This window comes from Neopelma chrysocephalum, unplaced genomic scaffold (assembly GCF_003984885.1).
Source record: "Neopelma chrysocephalum unplaced genomic scaffold, ASM398488v2 Primary Assembly neopelma1_96687, whole genome shotgun sequence".
NCBI lineage: Eukaryota > Metazoa > Chordata > Aves > Passeriformes > Pipridae > Neopelma > Neopelma chrysocephalum.
The window spans coordinates 220,530-237,891 of record NW_020925332.1 but is presented as its reverse complement, the minus strand read 5'-3'; the positions used below and the strand labels follow the sequence as shown (position 1 = coordinate 237,891).

The 17,362-nt window shown below is 36.7% G+C and overlaps 1 protein-coding gene across 3 annotated transcripts in view; it reads right to left on the bottom strand.

Annotated features, from left to right (window-relative positions):
• The window catches only part of FANCC (FA complementation group C), a 53,429-nt gene that overhangs the window by 7,645 nt on the left and 28,422 nt on the right, over positions 1 to 17,362 (bottom strand). For all 3 annotated transcript variants that reach the window (XM_027709108.1, XM_027709110.1, XM_027709109.1), the window contains exons 6-13: positions 13,306 to 13,425; positions 12,484 to 12,548; positions 11,344 to 11,508; positions 8,804 to 8,960; positions 5,486 to 5,538; positions 3,553 to 3,652; positions 2,856 to 2,931; positions 1,958 to 2,039 (exon numbers count right to left, since the gene is read on the bottom strand). In XM_027709108.1, the coding sequence (XP_027564909.1) occupies positions 1,958 to 2,039; positions 2,856 to 2,931; positions 3,553 to 3,652; positions 5,486 to 5,538; positions 8,804 to 8,960; positions 11,344 to 11,508; positions 12,484 to 12,548; positions 13,306 to 13,425 (818 nt within the window). The remainder of the gene's footprint in view (positions 1 to 1,957; positions 2,040 to 2,855; positions 2,932 to 3,552; positions 3,653 to 5,485; positions 5,539 to 8,803; positions 8,961 to 11,343; positions 11,509 to 12,483; positions 12,549 to 13,305; positions 13,426 to 17,362) is intronic.

The window sequence follows — 17,362 nt, the reverse complement described above, 5'->3', positions numbered from 1 at the left end:
GGAGCACAAGTGCTGTGAGGAGAGGCTGAGGGAGCTGGGGCTGTTCAGCCTGGAGAAGAGGAGGCTCAGGGGAGACCTCCTCACTCTCTGCAACTCCCTGACAGGAGGGGGGAGCCAGGGGGGGGTTGGTCTCTTTTCCCAGGCAACTCTCAGCAAGACAAGAGGGCTCAGGGTCTGCAGCTGTGCCAGGGGAGGTTTAGGTTGGTTATCAGGAAGAATTTCTTTGCAGAGAGGGTGCTCAGCCATTGGAATGGGCTGCCCAGGGAAGTGGTGGATTCTCCTTCCCTGGAGGTGTTTAAGGTGAGACTGGATGTGGCATCAGTGCCATGGGCTGGGAACCACAGCGGGGTTGGATCAAGGGTTGGACTTGATGATCTCAGAGGTCCCTTCCAACCCAGCTGATTCTATGGTTCTGTGATTCACATTTGGTGTAAAATAAGACTACTGAAAACCAATCTATATAACAGAGAGGATGGGATATAAGAAGGAAGAGGATATTCTGTGTAATAGTATTTTTTTCTCCTCTGCAAATCTTATTAAGTAAAAAGCATGTAGATTCAGGAATAAAGCAATAAAGGAAAATTGAATAGTTTCCTCATGGATATTAGTATTTAAAAATGTGTTAGATCCATTTTCTTTGTAATTGAGAGGGGTTTGATAGAAAACATTGTCACAGGAGTTCTAAAGGAAGTAAGAGTATATTCAGGCAAATCCAATACTATTCAAAGTAGTGTACTATCAAAGCAAAGGGGGAAAAAGACAATACAAGCTAAGAAAGAGCTGGGTAACAGAAGGAGAACAGACATGCTTATAATTATTGTAATGCATTATGATGGATGATATTTGTTTTATTTGTTTGTTCCAAGCTTCAGTTATGTGTTCCTTTAAGAAGCCAGGGTCAGCTCCTGGTCACATTCCAAGGACAGAGAGATTTGACACACTTCAGGGACAAACAGGCAAGACATGGCACCAAACTGCAGCTCACACAGAAAGTGAGAAGCTACAGGCAGACAGCCTGGCCTCAGAGGGAAATAAAAAAAAGCTTTTTTTCTGCCACTCAGCAACAAAGAAAAGCCCCCATGAGTTAACTGAAACCAAGCATGGTCACAAGTATCTTTTTTTTCCAGGACACAGGGAGACAGCTGGGTATTTTGTTTTGTGAGTCTGTCAGGCCGAGGTGTTCTATGTTTCTTTTGAAATATCTCAAGTTTTAAATCAAAATTAATTTGGTTTCTTTGAATTTAAAAGCTGTTTAACATTCTCTGGGCGGCCCACTCTCAGAGAGGAGCTGAGCAGACTTGTATCCGAGCTCTGTCTGAGTCACATCTCATCACACTTCTGATGAGAAAGCATTATAGGGCAGCAGCAGAAAACACATGCAGAAATGTATGTGTTTTCATTCTTTCCCCTACCAAAGCAAAATTCATGTAGACAAACATTATCAGTCACTATTGCCACTATAAAAAAAACTATAAAAAAGCCAAGGGCAACAGGTCAGAGACATGGAGTGTCAGCTCAAAGAGTAATGCAACAATGATACTGCAGTCTGGCACTCAGAGATTTATGAAAACAATCAAGAAGCTTGAAGTTTGGATGTTTCCACAACCCTGCTTCTTCATCAAATAGTTTTAAAAGTTTTCGGGGAGAAGTGGGAGAACAGGCAAGTAAGCATTTCCATTATACACCTAGTTATTTGCTGAAAGGAGGACAAGATTTTGTTTTTCAGAGGCATATTGGTCAGGTATATAAATCCTACAAAGTTCAGGTTCAGTAAGTAATCTAATTACTGTTCTTTAAAACAGAAACTATTCTCCCTTTAGAGAATAATAAGAAAATGAAGAAATAATAAGAATAATAAGAAAATGAAGAAATGTAGCCACTAAAGACTTCAACTGATATGACTTTTTGCAAGGTAACACGCAAAGGACAAAAAGGTAGAAAATCTTATACTGCTTACCTAATATTTGTATCTTCTACTAATGCTTTGAGCATATCTGAAATGTTTTTCAAGTGTTGAGACCAGGAAGCAGTTGGGAGTTCTGAGGATGGAGGATGAAAATAAAACTTTTAAAACCCTAGTCTGTCCAACTAGGACATAACAGTGAAAGTAACCACATCAAGCCAACTTTAAAATTTCTGCAACTCCATTCAGTTACCACACAAGAGTTAAGATTTCATTTTAAATTTTCCCATTTTCAACAATACCTATTGCTGTGTTTCACAGAGCAATTCACTGGCAAGGCCATGTGAAGAAGTACAGCTAGGAATATTCAAATGAGGTTGATGTTCCTTTGTGTAATTGCTACATCAATATTAATATATAATCAGTGGAGTAACATTCTCAGAGTACAAGAGACTCTTGTACTGAGCTTAAATTACTGTTCATAAAAAATGGAACTATGTAAAAAAGTGGTTTCTTGATGTGTATGAATGGAAAACCTGAAAAAATGTTGGGTTTGCAGTCTAAAATATCAGCAGAATTCAACCTTCAGAGACCAAGAGAAAGCCTCTTTCTTGTAATAGACATATGAAATTTTTCATTGCAACAATTACTTATAAGACAAGAAGATGTAGTATATAGATCCCAGTAACATGGCTTAATCCCTACACAGTTAGGACTCTGTCATTCACTTCTGCTTTAGTTTTTGTTGAAGTTACATCTGCAGTATTGTTACACAAGAATTAGATGTTCCTGCAGAAAAATCCATTAAGAGAACATTGTTGAAATTGCTAAGTCAACCACACCCTATTTAGGAAATGGCAAATGTTTGTCTCCATCCCTTTTGAAGTTATTTTAAGACATATCCAGACCATGCAGATTGGTAATGCTGCAAACAGTTCATGAAGAAACTCACCAGCAGGACGTCTGAGTAGAGCTCTTACCAGAGGCTGGTGATGGCAAGGGAAGTATGCCTTCAATGGAAATCTATGCTGAGATACAAAATCATTGCCTTAACTGGGTTCTGGTCAGTTTTCAAAACAAACTCACAGTGAACAATCTCGTCTAAGGCAGTAATTAACAATACAGACTGAAGCAGGAGAACAGAAAATTAACACCATACTTAATTTTAGGATTTTGCATAAGGAAAGGGGATATTTAGGAAATGCTTATGAAAAGTAATTATTTTTAAAGTATATGCATCACAAAAGATTCAGAGCATGGAAAAAAATGACATTTTAACAGTCTTAGGCTTTTGCCCTGTAATCACAAAAGTCTTCTCCTTAATATGCAGAGGTTAAAAGAGATACTAATTAGTTTAAGTTCATTTTCCAGTGTAAACAGGCAGAAACTTCAGCATCAGGGGAACTGAGCCTGGCTGCAGGAGTACTCCAGGGTAAAGCTGGGTAAACTGCTCTTACATATTGGTTTCACAATATAATTTTATGCACGGGTGAACATGTTGAACTGAACTTGGGCATATCTATGCACCTGTAAAGAGATGCTATTATGCAGCTCATTATATTCAGTTACCTCTCTTAAAATTCTTTTTTTTTCTTGTGAAATTTTGTATCTTCTTACTGAAAAGAAGTTAAGAAAGAGATCTTGCCTACCTGCTCGTTTTGGTTCTGATGAGCCTCAAGGAAGAGCTGTGTAAACACCTGTATTATGGTCATAACTTCTGAACTTCCATCAGTTTCCAGCAGTGCATTCCTAGGCATGGAAAAGTTAAAATATGACAGATCAGATAATTAGTCTGCCCATCACATCACTGTTAACTGAAAGGAAGAAAAAAAGGTGTATTCTTTGTATGCTGCAGGTTCAAGCTGTGTCTGAGCTCATTACAGAAGTGTGGACACTAACAGAAATACTAACTTTGTAGGCTTTTTAGATTTTATTTTTAATTTAAAAAAAACAACCTGTCTGCAACTCCAGCAAATAAACTAGATTGAGTAAACATCTACAATTTTCATTCTCTTATTTGAAAGACATCTAATAGCAACGAGAAAAATTGTTCAAAGTAAGTTGCCAGCAAGATGTGTTTTTTATTAGAGAAATGTTTCATTCCTTCCATAATGATCTAAAAGACATGAAGAGCTAACAAATTACTGTAACAGATAAATTTTACAAACCCACAGGCAAGTATAATCACTGATATAAAAAGAAGAAATGGTACACAGAAACTTAAGACAGTTGTATGGACTTCTGTATAGCCACACATAGCAAGAAAACATTGGGAAATAGAAACAGAAGTAAATGTCCTTGTGATAAAATAATTTAGCACAATTAATCTCAATAAATGTATGCAAACAGCAGGAGAAGTTATTCCAGAAAAAGTCACAATGCTTAGATCCATACTTCTAACAGAACATTAACCCCAAAAATAAACGAAGTTTTGTGCCAGCTATAGAAACCCAACAGTTTCCAAGCAAGGAAGAACAAGTTCTTTATCAGCACTTCTCTAAAATCTCTAAAATGTGAATAAATCTGGAATAGTATCTTAATGTCTGCACATCATTTGATAGTAATTGGAAGGATGTCAGAGAAAGACAACAAAAAGAAACACAAAGCTGCGTAACCCAACTTGTCTGCAAAAGCCTGGTAACGTGCACAGTTTGATGTAAACACCAAGAGGACTGGAAACAAAGCATTTTTAAAATATATTAGGATTTCAATACCAGCAATGTGGAGGAATAAGCACCCTACGTAGAAACAATTCAAAGCAAACAAGGGAGCAGGAATGTAGGCTGAGCAAGAGGAAAACATGATGATTTTTAAAGACAATTTGGAACATCAATAGAAGTGGAAAGTTTTATTAGGAAACACTGTGGTGGACAAAGTCCTGCATTAGCTAAGAAACAGCAAAGAAACAGCATCTTATCCACTTCCAGTACCTACAGCCCTGGCAGTAGATCTACTTAAAAATAATAAGCATTAAGTCAAGTGAAGCACAGAGAAAAAGCCACTGAAAACTGAGTAGAAAGGAGTGGAAGCCCCCATGTGGTAACCAGTATATATTGCCTCAAAATAATTTTAATGCATTCAAAACCAAACTCATTATTCACAGGCAGATCAATGGCTTAATGCCACTAAGAGCATACCCAATATAAACCCTGAAGACCATTAACATGATGTAAAAGAGGCTACAGTGGTGAGTGCAAATGTTTTTGCTAAATTCCACCTTCATGCTGGCATGGGTCAAGCCATTTCAGCATTTATAATTTTCACCTCAAAATCATATTTCAACCACAAATCTCTGCTTGAGTACAAAATAAATTATAAATTTTAAGGGCTAAAATACAATGTAGTCAACTGTACCAATTATATCATTATGTAACTTTTATGTGAAGTTCACGAGATTTTAAACATTTTTCATTATTTGCAGTGTGCTACCCAAAAGGGGACTCTTAAAGCATACAGGTAAAGAAAAGGACATCCTGAAACTATAATACATCACAGACTACAATACTGCTTCTTCCCATGAAGAAAACCTCAATGTTTAAATGGATCATTTGAAACTCTCCCCACTATCATTTCAAAACTTACTTGAAAATTTCATTTACAACTCTGAAAATGGCAGGATGGCTTGCTGCTTGTGGCTGTTGATAAACAAATGAAAGAAAACAAGGTATTAATAAGAAACAACTCACACAACTGCCACTGTATAATTTACAGCTTAACCCATGGATGCTATTTTATAGCCATTATCAAACTGCAGCTCTCAGATCAGCTCTTACCAACCCCTCAGATTAGCATTCTTAGGATTCTGCACAGCAAGACCAAGCAGGCTCAACAGCTGACAAATGCAAACACCTGGGATCCCAGGCTGTTTATGACAACAATCACCACCAATGCTGAAGGTGGCAGGCAGAAAGAGCAGGTTGGTGCACGCAATTGCTGGAGGCAGGGAGCCCATTTCCAAAAAGCTTTTCTCTCCTCTTGGCAGGCAATCCCTTTGGGATGTGCTTTGAGACTCTTGCCACATCTTCAACATAAAATTCCAGAAATTAAATTGATTTTACCCCCTCTGTCTTTAACAGTATTGCACGCATTTTTGCCCAAGATATTTTTTCACAGTATTATCTTCTGTGAATTCAGAGTTGCCAGTACAAGCTAAATCTCTCAGTGCATCAAAATGTGGTTTTTTTTAAACTGGTGAAGGTTTTTACCATGCTACCACACAAAAGACTGTTTTAAGGAAGTTGTTACTCTAGTAGACACACTACTTTCTAATTCCATATTCTTAGGCTTTTATAGACCATCTGGAATAAAAACTATTTACACATTCCCCAAAGTACCAAGTTAAAGCCTAAGTTAAGAAAAACCCTCCAAGTGTTCAAAAAACAACTGGACATGGCACAAGAGCTATGGTTTAGTTGCCATGGTGGTGTTAGGTCAAAGGTTGGACTTGATCAGCTTGGAAGTCTTTTCCAACCTTAGTTATTCTATGATTCTAAGGTAACAAGGTAGAAAAAAAAATGCAGCAAAACAGGCGGTTTACAAAGAAGAAGCCAACAAATTTTAAGCCCTCTCAACCTCCTGCACTTCTCTTGCAAAGTAACTTTGAAAGAAATAAAACTTATTTGGAAAGCTATCTCAGAACCAAACACAAACTGTAAATGACACCCATTCGTTCACATCTCTTTTTAGATACATGGGCTCTAAAAGTCTGTGTATATAAACACCTATCCACTCTTGGTAAACCATAAAATACTGGTTGTGAATGCCCCTGTACAAACCTCAAAGTTATGTCAGAAAGGAAGACATCTGCTCACCCATCCAGTGCTGAAAAAGCTAAAAGATCATCTGTGATGGTCACTTCACTTGCTTTTATTACTTCTGAGCAATTGCAGAATTTCCAATATTAATTTCAGCTTAGCCCCAAACCCACAAACATAATAGCATACCATATAAACACAAGTTAGTGGACCATCACACTACAATTACTCTTGGAATTAAAATAGATGAGTATTTCATATCTAGTTTCTTTCATAATAAGTATGGTGGTTTACAATTATCTGGCTGCCTCAGATCTCTATGAGGTTTATGTACAATATGGTTACTGTATCAAGACATTTTATTTAGATAAATTACTCTGATAATATATTTATGAGAGATTATTGAAATTTCCTGCTTATAATGTACTATAATCAAATCACTAACATATTTCAGCCTATTTGTACTCCAAAGGTTTTCTTCCAAATAGAAAAGTGTAAATATAGTTTTGTTTCATGATTCTCCTTTCTATTACCATATCCACAAGGCAAACAGATCTTATATCCTACAAACACCATAATCCAACTGCCAAAAAATGCACACCCACATTCCTAAATAAATATTCAAATATCTTTCAGGCAGGCTAAATTAATTTTACTGTTGGATTCAAGGTGCTGACTGATTTAATATCACACAGGTATCTTTACAGTACCATGTACAAATACAAAATATCATTATGCATTTAGAACACAATTTCTGGATCATATATTTTCCCTCTATACTGCCTCTCTGAAGATTCTCACCCTGTTGGTTTTAATTGTTTTGCCATCTCCCACTTATGCACTCTCCTTCTAACCAATGCCTATCAATCAGCAATACCCATCTGCTCTCTTCCTTCATGCCTCCACTCCTTCCACGCCTTGTCCTCAGGATGTCCTCTCTAAATCAGCACTCAAAGCTGCTGCACTGCTCTTGCCACTCAGTGAATATCTTATTTTGAAAGTACAAAGTCTCTGGAGCAAGCAGAGACAGCCTAAGTACCAGCACAGCAATGTTCCATCCTTTTCAGAGATAGGGACGTGAAGGCAAGTTACTTAACATTTTTAATAAATAACACTTAACCAATTCTTAAATATTTTACTTCTTCTTATGTGTGTAACCTAGATCTTTTATAAAAGATATATTTTTGTCCTGAGCTGGTACATGGTGTGGTACCATACAGTATGTACAACTCATAGCATATCTGATATAGAAAAATTAGGCATAGGCCCTGTCTACAGCCTTGTCTCCTGGAACACCCAAATCCCCAGATTACACAGGAAGAGCTGTTGGTGCCAAGCATTTACAGGATTTGCAAGTATTATAATGGATCCCTAAAATAAGAGATTTGCAGATTCAATCAAAAAGGAAGAAAATCTAAAGGCAGCATTCTTTTCCTAGCTAGAATACATACTCTGCAAGGAGTTTCATAGGCTGAAAATAAAATACTAGATACCATTCCTTAGTTCTATCATTTTATGGAACATATAATTAAGTGCGTAGCAGACATGCTATTTTACACTGTAATTAACAATTAAATTTCTATTTAGTGTTGCAAACTAGCTCATTATTTTGGAAAAAATACTGTGCCATGTTTTCTCTTAGGGAAGATTTTTGGTACTCTGCATAACACAGCATTTTAAAACAAATTTTAATCACAGCTTAGCAAATGTTTTGCGTTAAGAATTTTGTTCAGGTTTGCAAACAAAACCAAGTAACTAAGCAGTCTATAATAAAATATTCTACAAGGAATTTCAGCTGTTTAAACGGCTGAACTCCAAGGGCACAGAGATTGAAGCGAAAACACATTTAAAGCCTCTCGGGCCAAAGTTTATAATTTTTTAAGACAGAGGCAGGTACTCAGCTGCCTCAACAGTGAGATTATCGTTTCTTAATCCATTCTGCAACACTGGATGAAATCTTTTTTTTTTTCCCTTTACCAATTCAGTGTAAAAATTAAAAAAGTAGTGATGTTTGTAAGACTCAATATTTGGTTTTCATTAACAAGTCATGTGTCACAGAGGAGCCATTTCCTTCAAATCTGCTGACATATTTGAAAACTGCCCTGCACAACAGAGCAGTGCCAAAGGTCCTACATGTTGCACATACCAGCAATGAGTCTTTTATGACAGAAGCCACTTCTTCCAGTGAGTTCAGCTGACTGGAAACCAACTGGTCTAAAAGGTGTAAGGTGGCTTTTTCCAGGCTTGGTGAGTGACGAAGCCAGAGGCTGCAGACAGCTGGTTCAGGAAGGGAGATCTGCTTCCTGGTGTGAGAGAAAAATACAGTTTTCCCTGAGCAACTGGAAGAAAGACAAAAATTTCCTCTTTTTTAACATATTGAGGAAAAAGAAGACACAAAGAGCGACCTGAAGCAAGAGAGAGAAAATCTTGCCTGCAGCACTCTGTTTAATAGCAAGTCACAGCAAAGGGTGACAGGGAATCACCATCATCCACAAATGTAACTTTACCACGTCTGTTTAAAACCTAAAAATTTGGTCATGATGGATCCCAGCAAATGGAAACAGAAGGTTTAAGTCTGGAGTTCCCATCCCCTGCCCAACACTTGTGCTCTTTCCAAACTGGACTAGTACCTGCAGGCAGCTGCTGACTGATAAACAGGAAGGTCCTGCATAATATTTCTGCTGTATAACAAAAGCATTACCTGCCTGTGCAGAGAAATAAGGAAAAAATCCAAGCACATTAACAACAAAGGGAAAAAAAAGAAAAAAAAATCCCAAAAATTACTTAAGAGGCAGCTAAGTGTTCAGCCCACCAACACTGTCCAGAGCTGATTAAAAGGCAAATGGTTAAGAAGGCAAGTTATCTCCTTACCTAAAGCCTTCATCTATAACTCAGCTGAAGCACAGTGTTGTACCACTGGGAAAAAAGGGCACAGTGTGGACCAGCACAAATCAAAATATGCCAAAGTAATAACCACCCAAGAAGAGAAACCACAGCACAATACATCCTGAAATACATTTGTAGCTGTTATGACAGTTGCAAATTAAAAGGTTAAAACCAAAAGAACACATAAATAACGAGAAATATTTGCCTTGGTCTTAAACCAAAAACCCTAAAGTTGGTCTGGAGAGGGCATGCAAACTGAAGCTATTGATTAAAAAAAGAAAAATTCCAGCAGAAAGAATACCTAACACCATGTCAGGATCTATTTTCAACGTATTTATTTTGCCATATGTTTATTTAAATATCAGCCTTCAGAATTCTGAATTCCATTGAAGAGCTCTATTTCTTTCCATTCAATGCTATGTAATGACTTAAAAAGTGTACATGTGTAGACAAGGAATATATTGAAGTATCCAGAATTCCAAAACTGAAATCAATGCTCAATTTCAGGATGCTGTTTAATTCAGTGTCACTATTAAAGCACATATGCACATCAGAGTAAATTAAGAATGACAAGAGACTATTTAATTTTGCCACAGCCATTTTTTTTGCTGTTTTAGTGGTAGCATGGTAGATATCACAGACATTATGCCAAGCAAGAAAGCTAATAAACTGACAGAGATGTGAAAGAAGCCCATCCACACTGAACCTGTGAACCTGCTGTGAAAGTTTCCCAAACTGCATTTCTGCTTGTGCCACTTGTACAACCTGAAGCCATGAAAGGGGCACGAGTGAAGAAGTGAAAGACTGCTGTGTCTTTTTTGGGCACATCTTTGACTCCACATTCCTTTTCTCATTCCTCTTCCTCAGCTTCTAGTAACGTGCATGAATTAGCAGTGTTGCCTTTCCATTAATTATTTAATTTTTTTGGAGCCCTCAATGGAGCACTATAAAAATCCTCTCTGGAACATCTCAGAAATTACGAGGAGTACAGAGGAAGCAATTAAAACTTTGTTTAAAAAAGGAGAGAAATGGATAACTGAAGTAAAGTGTTCCCAGAAGACATTTTCTAGTAAAAAAAAATTTGTTTATAATACAGTCCCTCAGCTACAACTTGAATAAAGCAACTCTCAAACAAAAGTAGGCTGTGCTTTGTCTGACATCTTCCCTTTCCTGGCACAGTGAATCTTGCTGATGTTCAGCTTCACCCAGCTGGTTTTCATCCAAAGATTGATTTTATCAGAACAGTGGGTTTAGTGGCAGCAAAAGAAGTAAAGTCATATTTCACAAATTGCTCCTCTAAGACTTGTTAAAAATAGCCTGATGAAAAACAGGAGAATTTAAATTCTTGAGAACCAAGAACACACACACACACAAAAGAAATACAAAAACATCAAACATAAGGATCTATTTTGTGCATAGAAAAATGAAAATGGTTCCCAAAATGTCAAGTTAGGAATGGTGATACATTTGCATGAAAGGTAAATGACATTTCCATGAAAAAAGATCACATCTCTCACAAAATTACTAAAATCTATTGAAGACTTTAACCTCCATTTTAGAGAAAGAGTGGGACAAAGTTCCAGTCTATATTTAAAGCTGCTATGCCACAATTTGGCATCAGCAATACAGAAATCTGCTTTGGCCCTACACCCTCAGCTCTGCTATTCAGCTGCAAGGGAAATATTTTATTAGAAAGCAGGTGCACAGTGCATTCAGCATATAAACCCAGAGAAAAGACATTTAATGGAATTAATAATTTTTATGAAAGAGTATAAAAATTATACAGACCACAGTACTTACTTTAAGAAGGCCTCATTCACAGCCTCCAGAAACTCTGGACAGAGAATTTCTTTGGGTGAATCTCCATGGTAAAGAAGAAGAGTTTCCAGCAAGGGAGTCAGGTCAGGCAAAGTAATGAGAGGGACACAGAAAATGGACACAGCATTCACACGACTGGCTGAAACACTGAGGGAAAAACAAACACAGTTCCTATCTCAGAAAAGTCAAACCTTTTAACCTCTATACTGAGAACCTAAAAAAAGACAAAATTAATTACAAAAGGTTAAACGTAAGAGATGCATTCCTAAACACTGAAAAATTATTTACTGGGACGACTGCTGATATGTCATTACATATTGTGTGGGGAATCTTGAGAAGTCAGGCAAAATTTTGACATTTAAGTGCTCAAAGTAAGCCATGTGAAGGACATCAACACAATTCTGAATTGAACCCAGTTGTGCTGGCTCAGTCATCACATCCTTCCTGGCAGGGAGTGCTTTGTCTTTCCCAGGATCAGTGAAGGCAGACCACAGACCCACAGGTCCCACAGAACTCTGCTGGACCCTCAGAAGAGACCACCAAAATGCTTCTCAGGCCTCCTGCTGCTTTTTTGACCTCTCTCCTCTCAACAGAAGCAATATATATGAACAAAACAATAGGAATCCTGCTGTCTTCAAGTGCTCAGCTGAACAATTTTTGTCTCACAGATCTACAGTTGAAGGAATACGTAGTTTGGATCTTAACACACAAACCACTCACTTGACCTGCTCACTAAAGCTACATCCAACCACAGACAGTGGAATCTGGAACATAAACAAAACATGGAACCTTTGGAACATTAAAAGAAAAAGGAAAAAAGATTAGAAGCCTTTTACAGACAATCTGGCACTTTTTAATTTGCTAGAATTCAGTATTTTGTAAGTCCTGGTCTTCATAAGTGTCTTCCTGTCAAAGCTGCATTTCATGTGCTAGAAACTGTGACTCTTAGGTTAAGTATAAACTCTTATGCAAAGTCCAACTTAAAAACAAAAAGCTTGTTCACACCTTAAATTACCTACACATATATCCAAAACTTTTCAGCCCGAGACTGTAAAACAATCCTCACTGAACTGTGATGATCCAAACCAAAACATATGACAATTATGTTTAGATAACACCTACCTCCTCTGATTATTAAGCCCATTGAAAGGATTTTCTCTGAGTTCTGTCACTAATGAAAAGACCATCTGTAAAATAAAATAAAAATAAAAATAAACATTCTGCCAATAAGCAGACATTAGTTGCATGGTTCTCTGTGTGACTGATGTACTGTAAATGTTAATAACCTTCTCTGGTCATCTGGTTTAATTTTTTAATTATTGATGCCAAATTAAAGCTCTCCAGATCACTGAATACACTATGCTGCAAAATGGGGTTTTTTTAACGCATTTTATGCCTTACACATTTTAAAGTTAAAAAGACATTAATTTTAGTTCTATTTCCCCAAGAGTTAAGATAAAACTTCCAGAAGAGCACTACTACTAATTTTTACATGCTTTATCTAATTGAAGTAAAAATATTTTGAAATATTATTCGCACTATTTTTGAATATTAAATACAAGATTCAGGGCTCATCTACCATTTTTAAAGCAGTGGATATAGTCAAAGAAAACATTCAGAAGTTACATCCCAATACACAAAATAATCCATATAATTTTGACTTAATAAGAAAAAATAATGATAGCACAGATTTTTATTTTGCTATAACACAACAGCAATGGGAATTTTGGTTTTATGAACATCTATTAAGAGTGTAATCTAATAAAAAAGTATCCAGAGATCTCCAACTTCCTTTTTTTCCCTTAAAAGGTTGTAAAAGTAACTGAGGTAAGAAAAGATAAACAAAGTTTAGTCCATGTTCCTTATCACAATGACAGTTCCATGTATGTGCTTATAAAGTGGTGATTTATTATTAACAAAATCTCAATTGCACAGAATACTCACATTTTTAACTAAGTGACCATAATAATCTGCTGACGTGTAGCCCAGAGCTGAGATGAAGGGACTGGTTTCAGCTTCATTACTTTCCCACTCAGAAGAAGAAAGGAGATGGCACAGCAAACTCTGGGAGAAACCAACATATAATAATAATATAATAATAATATAATAATATAATTATAATATAATAATAAAATTTTAGCTTGACATTTACTTCTCTACCGATTTCACTACAAAATGCTTTATATCAAATTAAAACCTTTTAAATACATCACACAAGAATCAAATCAATCCTTTGATGACAGATTCAGAGTCAGATGAACACATTTGACACACTGGTTTTGCAGGCAGTGTACAAAGGACTCTGAATTTAGCACTCTGGTTTCCTGCTTTCCCAGTTCTTCAGCACCTTTTGTACAGATCTTACAGCCCAGCACCTTCCCAACCAAACTCATTTATGGAAACTGTTGTGCCAGGTCTTGAGCAGGTTTTTGCACCCTGGTGTCATAACTGAGCACAGGCAGTCCCATGTTGCCTGTCAAATGACCTGCCCTGTATTTTTTATACCTTTCTTCTCTTCTTGTTCTCTACTGGTACATGCTGATGTAACAACAGTTACATTCCCTTTCCAGGAGTTCATTTCAGGGCTCATTAAAGTATAAACTAAATTGGACTTTGCATCTCACTAAATATATAAACCTCTTTGTGACAGAGGGTCAGGATTAGCATACACTGAAAAAAAACATTAATTTAAAAATATATGATTAAAGGAAAGTTCAGATGAAAGCTTTGTAACTTCCATGGTCTTTGGCTGCTTCATTCTATGTATTCTTTTTTAAAGAGAAGCTTGATGAAAGATTTTGAGACCAAAGAAAAAATAAAAATCTCATTAACTCATTTTCTCCTTTCAGAGACCCAAATACTTATGGCATGCCTTTGTTGAACATCCCTAAGCAACTACTTCAGAGGTCCTGGAACTGGAATATATTCATTCCATGTGCTCAATGTTTGATTAACGTGAGAGAGAAGATACAATCAGCAGAAGCACACCAGAGGTCTAAGAAAATTCATTGCTACGAAAATAAGTAAAAAGCCTCGGGGACACCTTATTTAACACACTTTAGGGCTCTTTTACTACCTAGCAGACTTACCTTAAATGCCTAAATATGCTTTTCCTACACTGTAAATTCTTTTCCTAAATGGCCCTGAACAGGCGAAACTGATGTTCTATTGCCATCCAGTGACCTCCCTAAAACTAAAGAGGAAGGGAAACGCTGAGGCAATACAGAGTTTCAAAGTAATTTACATGCAACTTTTGTATATTCATGAGGAAAAGACATAAAAGGGTGCATTTTCAAAATGTACAAGCCTCTAAATATGTCAAAAGTGTAGAATTTAATAGATTTTAGCTTTCAATCTCTAAACAGGCCTTAATCAATTTATGAACATGAACCTTATATATTTTTGTTGTCCTTTGCAACTATTACTTAAATTTTGTTTTCAGAACACTGATGTCTGAAACATGAAGTGTTCACACAATTAGTTCCTGCCCAAAAGGACAGTTTACCAAACAGAATGAGATAAGGGACAAAACTGCAAGTTGAAAACAAAATAAAGGAGGCAATAACCACAACAAACTCGGGATGCCACTTCTGCTAGAGGTGAAGTACAAAGTCTGTTGGATTGCTCAGCAAAAGGCTCACAAAAATCTTGACCACTGACAAGAACTATAAAAAGCTCTGAAAAGGGTTTGACAGGTTGACATGCCAGCTAACGACAGCTAAATGAGGGAGTAGCTTAAAAACCCATATATTCACCTGTAACACCACAAAATACATTATCTAGTGACCCTGTCTGTAACCAGAATTTTTCTAAGGATAGAGGTGATCAGTCAGTCTTTATGTGAAGAGTGATTTCAAAACCACTCTCACCTAAAGTGTGTAACAGTCACCACTAACCATGCAATGGAAAGGCAAGACAAAATCGCTGCACATCACCAGAGTTTGAACACGGCCTCCAACAGTTTGCTGGGTTGTCTTTAGGGTTTTTTTTTTTGCTTGTGTGGATTTTTTTTTCGTTTCTTTTTCCTTTTCTGAGCACTTTACCAGATCCATGCTAGGACTTTGCAGATTTTTTTTTTTTTTGGGAACATACAAAACCTCTGAACAGCCAGAAGGGGGCAAGGGAAACACAGGCAAGGAGGTGCTGGAGTCAAGATGAAAGGAGGTATTAGGTATGCAGGTAAGACAGATATGTGTTAAAGTGGAAAACATTTAGGATTTGGCTCTATGTCTTATGTATTTCATTTTAGTGGAGGGGGTAGTATAATGGCCAGAAATAAAAAGTTCATTCTTAATAACCTCCAACTAAAGGCAATATTTTTTTCATATTATTTTTCCAGCTACTTAGCCAGTCAGCTGGGTAAGACAAGCTCAATGCTTGCAAGAAACACAATTGCTGAATTAGAACATGGAAAGAAATAAGAAGCAAATCGTTCCAAGAGACAATCTCTAATGAGAAAATCTGACTGAGAACAACAACAACAAAAAAATCAGGTAGTTATTTTCTTATATTTCTCCATCCTCTTTCATCCTATATATCATTAACTTGATTATCAAAAATGCAGTACAAACCAGGAATAGCTAATTTTTAACTAAATACCAGTGATAACTGTTGGTTTTGACTTTGATTCAAAGTTCAAGAAGTTTAAATTCCAGTAATTCTCAGATTTAAAGGGTATCAGTAGTTATTTCACATCATACTGTAGAAATTGGTTAGAACCAGCTCCAAGACCGAGTGTAAAAGAATATTCTCTGAAATGTATGTTTCTTCCTTCACTTTAGAAATCAACTTTCAGAAAATACTATAGAGAAATCAGAAAGGTTTCAGGAGATTTTCTCAACAGGGTTTATACAGGAAGTAATAGAAATATTTGAACCCAGTGATAGGTTCCATTATTACATTATGAATCACCAAAAGCATTTTGGAAAAGAAAAAAAAACAAAAACATTTTAAATAGCCACAGTGTGGATTTCTGAGGTCAGAGAGAGCAGTAATTTGACACTAATGACTCTTAAGAGATCATTTCAAGCCCAATACCTACAAGGTATTCAAGTACATACAGTACTAAATTCAATTTAGTACATACAACACTCAATGCACTCCTGTATTGATTATATCAGTAATGAGTCCCACATTACTCCAGCAAAACTAGCAATTGGAGATCTACATAATCATCAGTTATTTCTGGCAGTAAATCATTTAACACTTACTGTCTAATTCACCAGTACCATACTCTACAAGTGAGAGAAATGGATAAGCCTGCAGTAGAAGTGCTGCATTCAAAATGCAAAATAACAAAGTGTCTGCTATTATTGCATTTCCAGAATCAGATATCTGATTCTGGAGGATGAGCAGCAGTCAGCAACACTGTCATATCAGAAGGAATTTCTTTCTTGATTTCCCTTATCACTGAATAAGTAAGAAGGAAACCACCTTGATTCTACTTGTAAGAGAATAAATCCATCCCTGTGGCCTAGGATTAAAGTTCTACAACAAAATTCCATTCAACCTGAAACTAAATTAATGAATTTTCATAAAGCCTCCATAATGACCAACTTTCTTGATCAGCCTTGCCAGTGGCTTTATTTTATTGATGCAATTTATACTGAGCAATGGTGCAGATAATTCAAAATCCACTGCTGCACAGAGATTCCTGGTATCTTTAACAGGCAGACAGTCCCAGGAGCATCAGCATGAAGACATAAACTCCTTTCTTTATCAGTGTACACACACTGTTCATATCTACAAGATTTTGTAGTGGAGGCCTGATTTAACATCTACTCCTCTGATCTACAGATCAAGGGTGGCTACGAGGGTGGCCCAAATTAATACATTCGGGGAAGGTGGAGGGAATGAGAATAGAGTTGAAACTAAAGACTTCTGAGAATACAAATGGAGAGAACAAGTCATTTTGTTTCCCTGGTTATCATCCCTCTGTATCTGCATGTAAGCAGGCTCACCTTCAGTCAGTGTTTTTACCTTTTTACCCTTTCTTTTACCC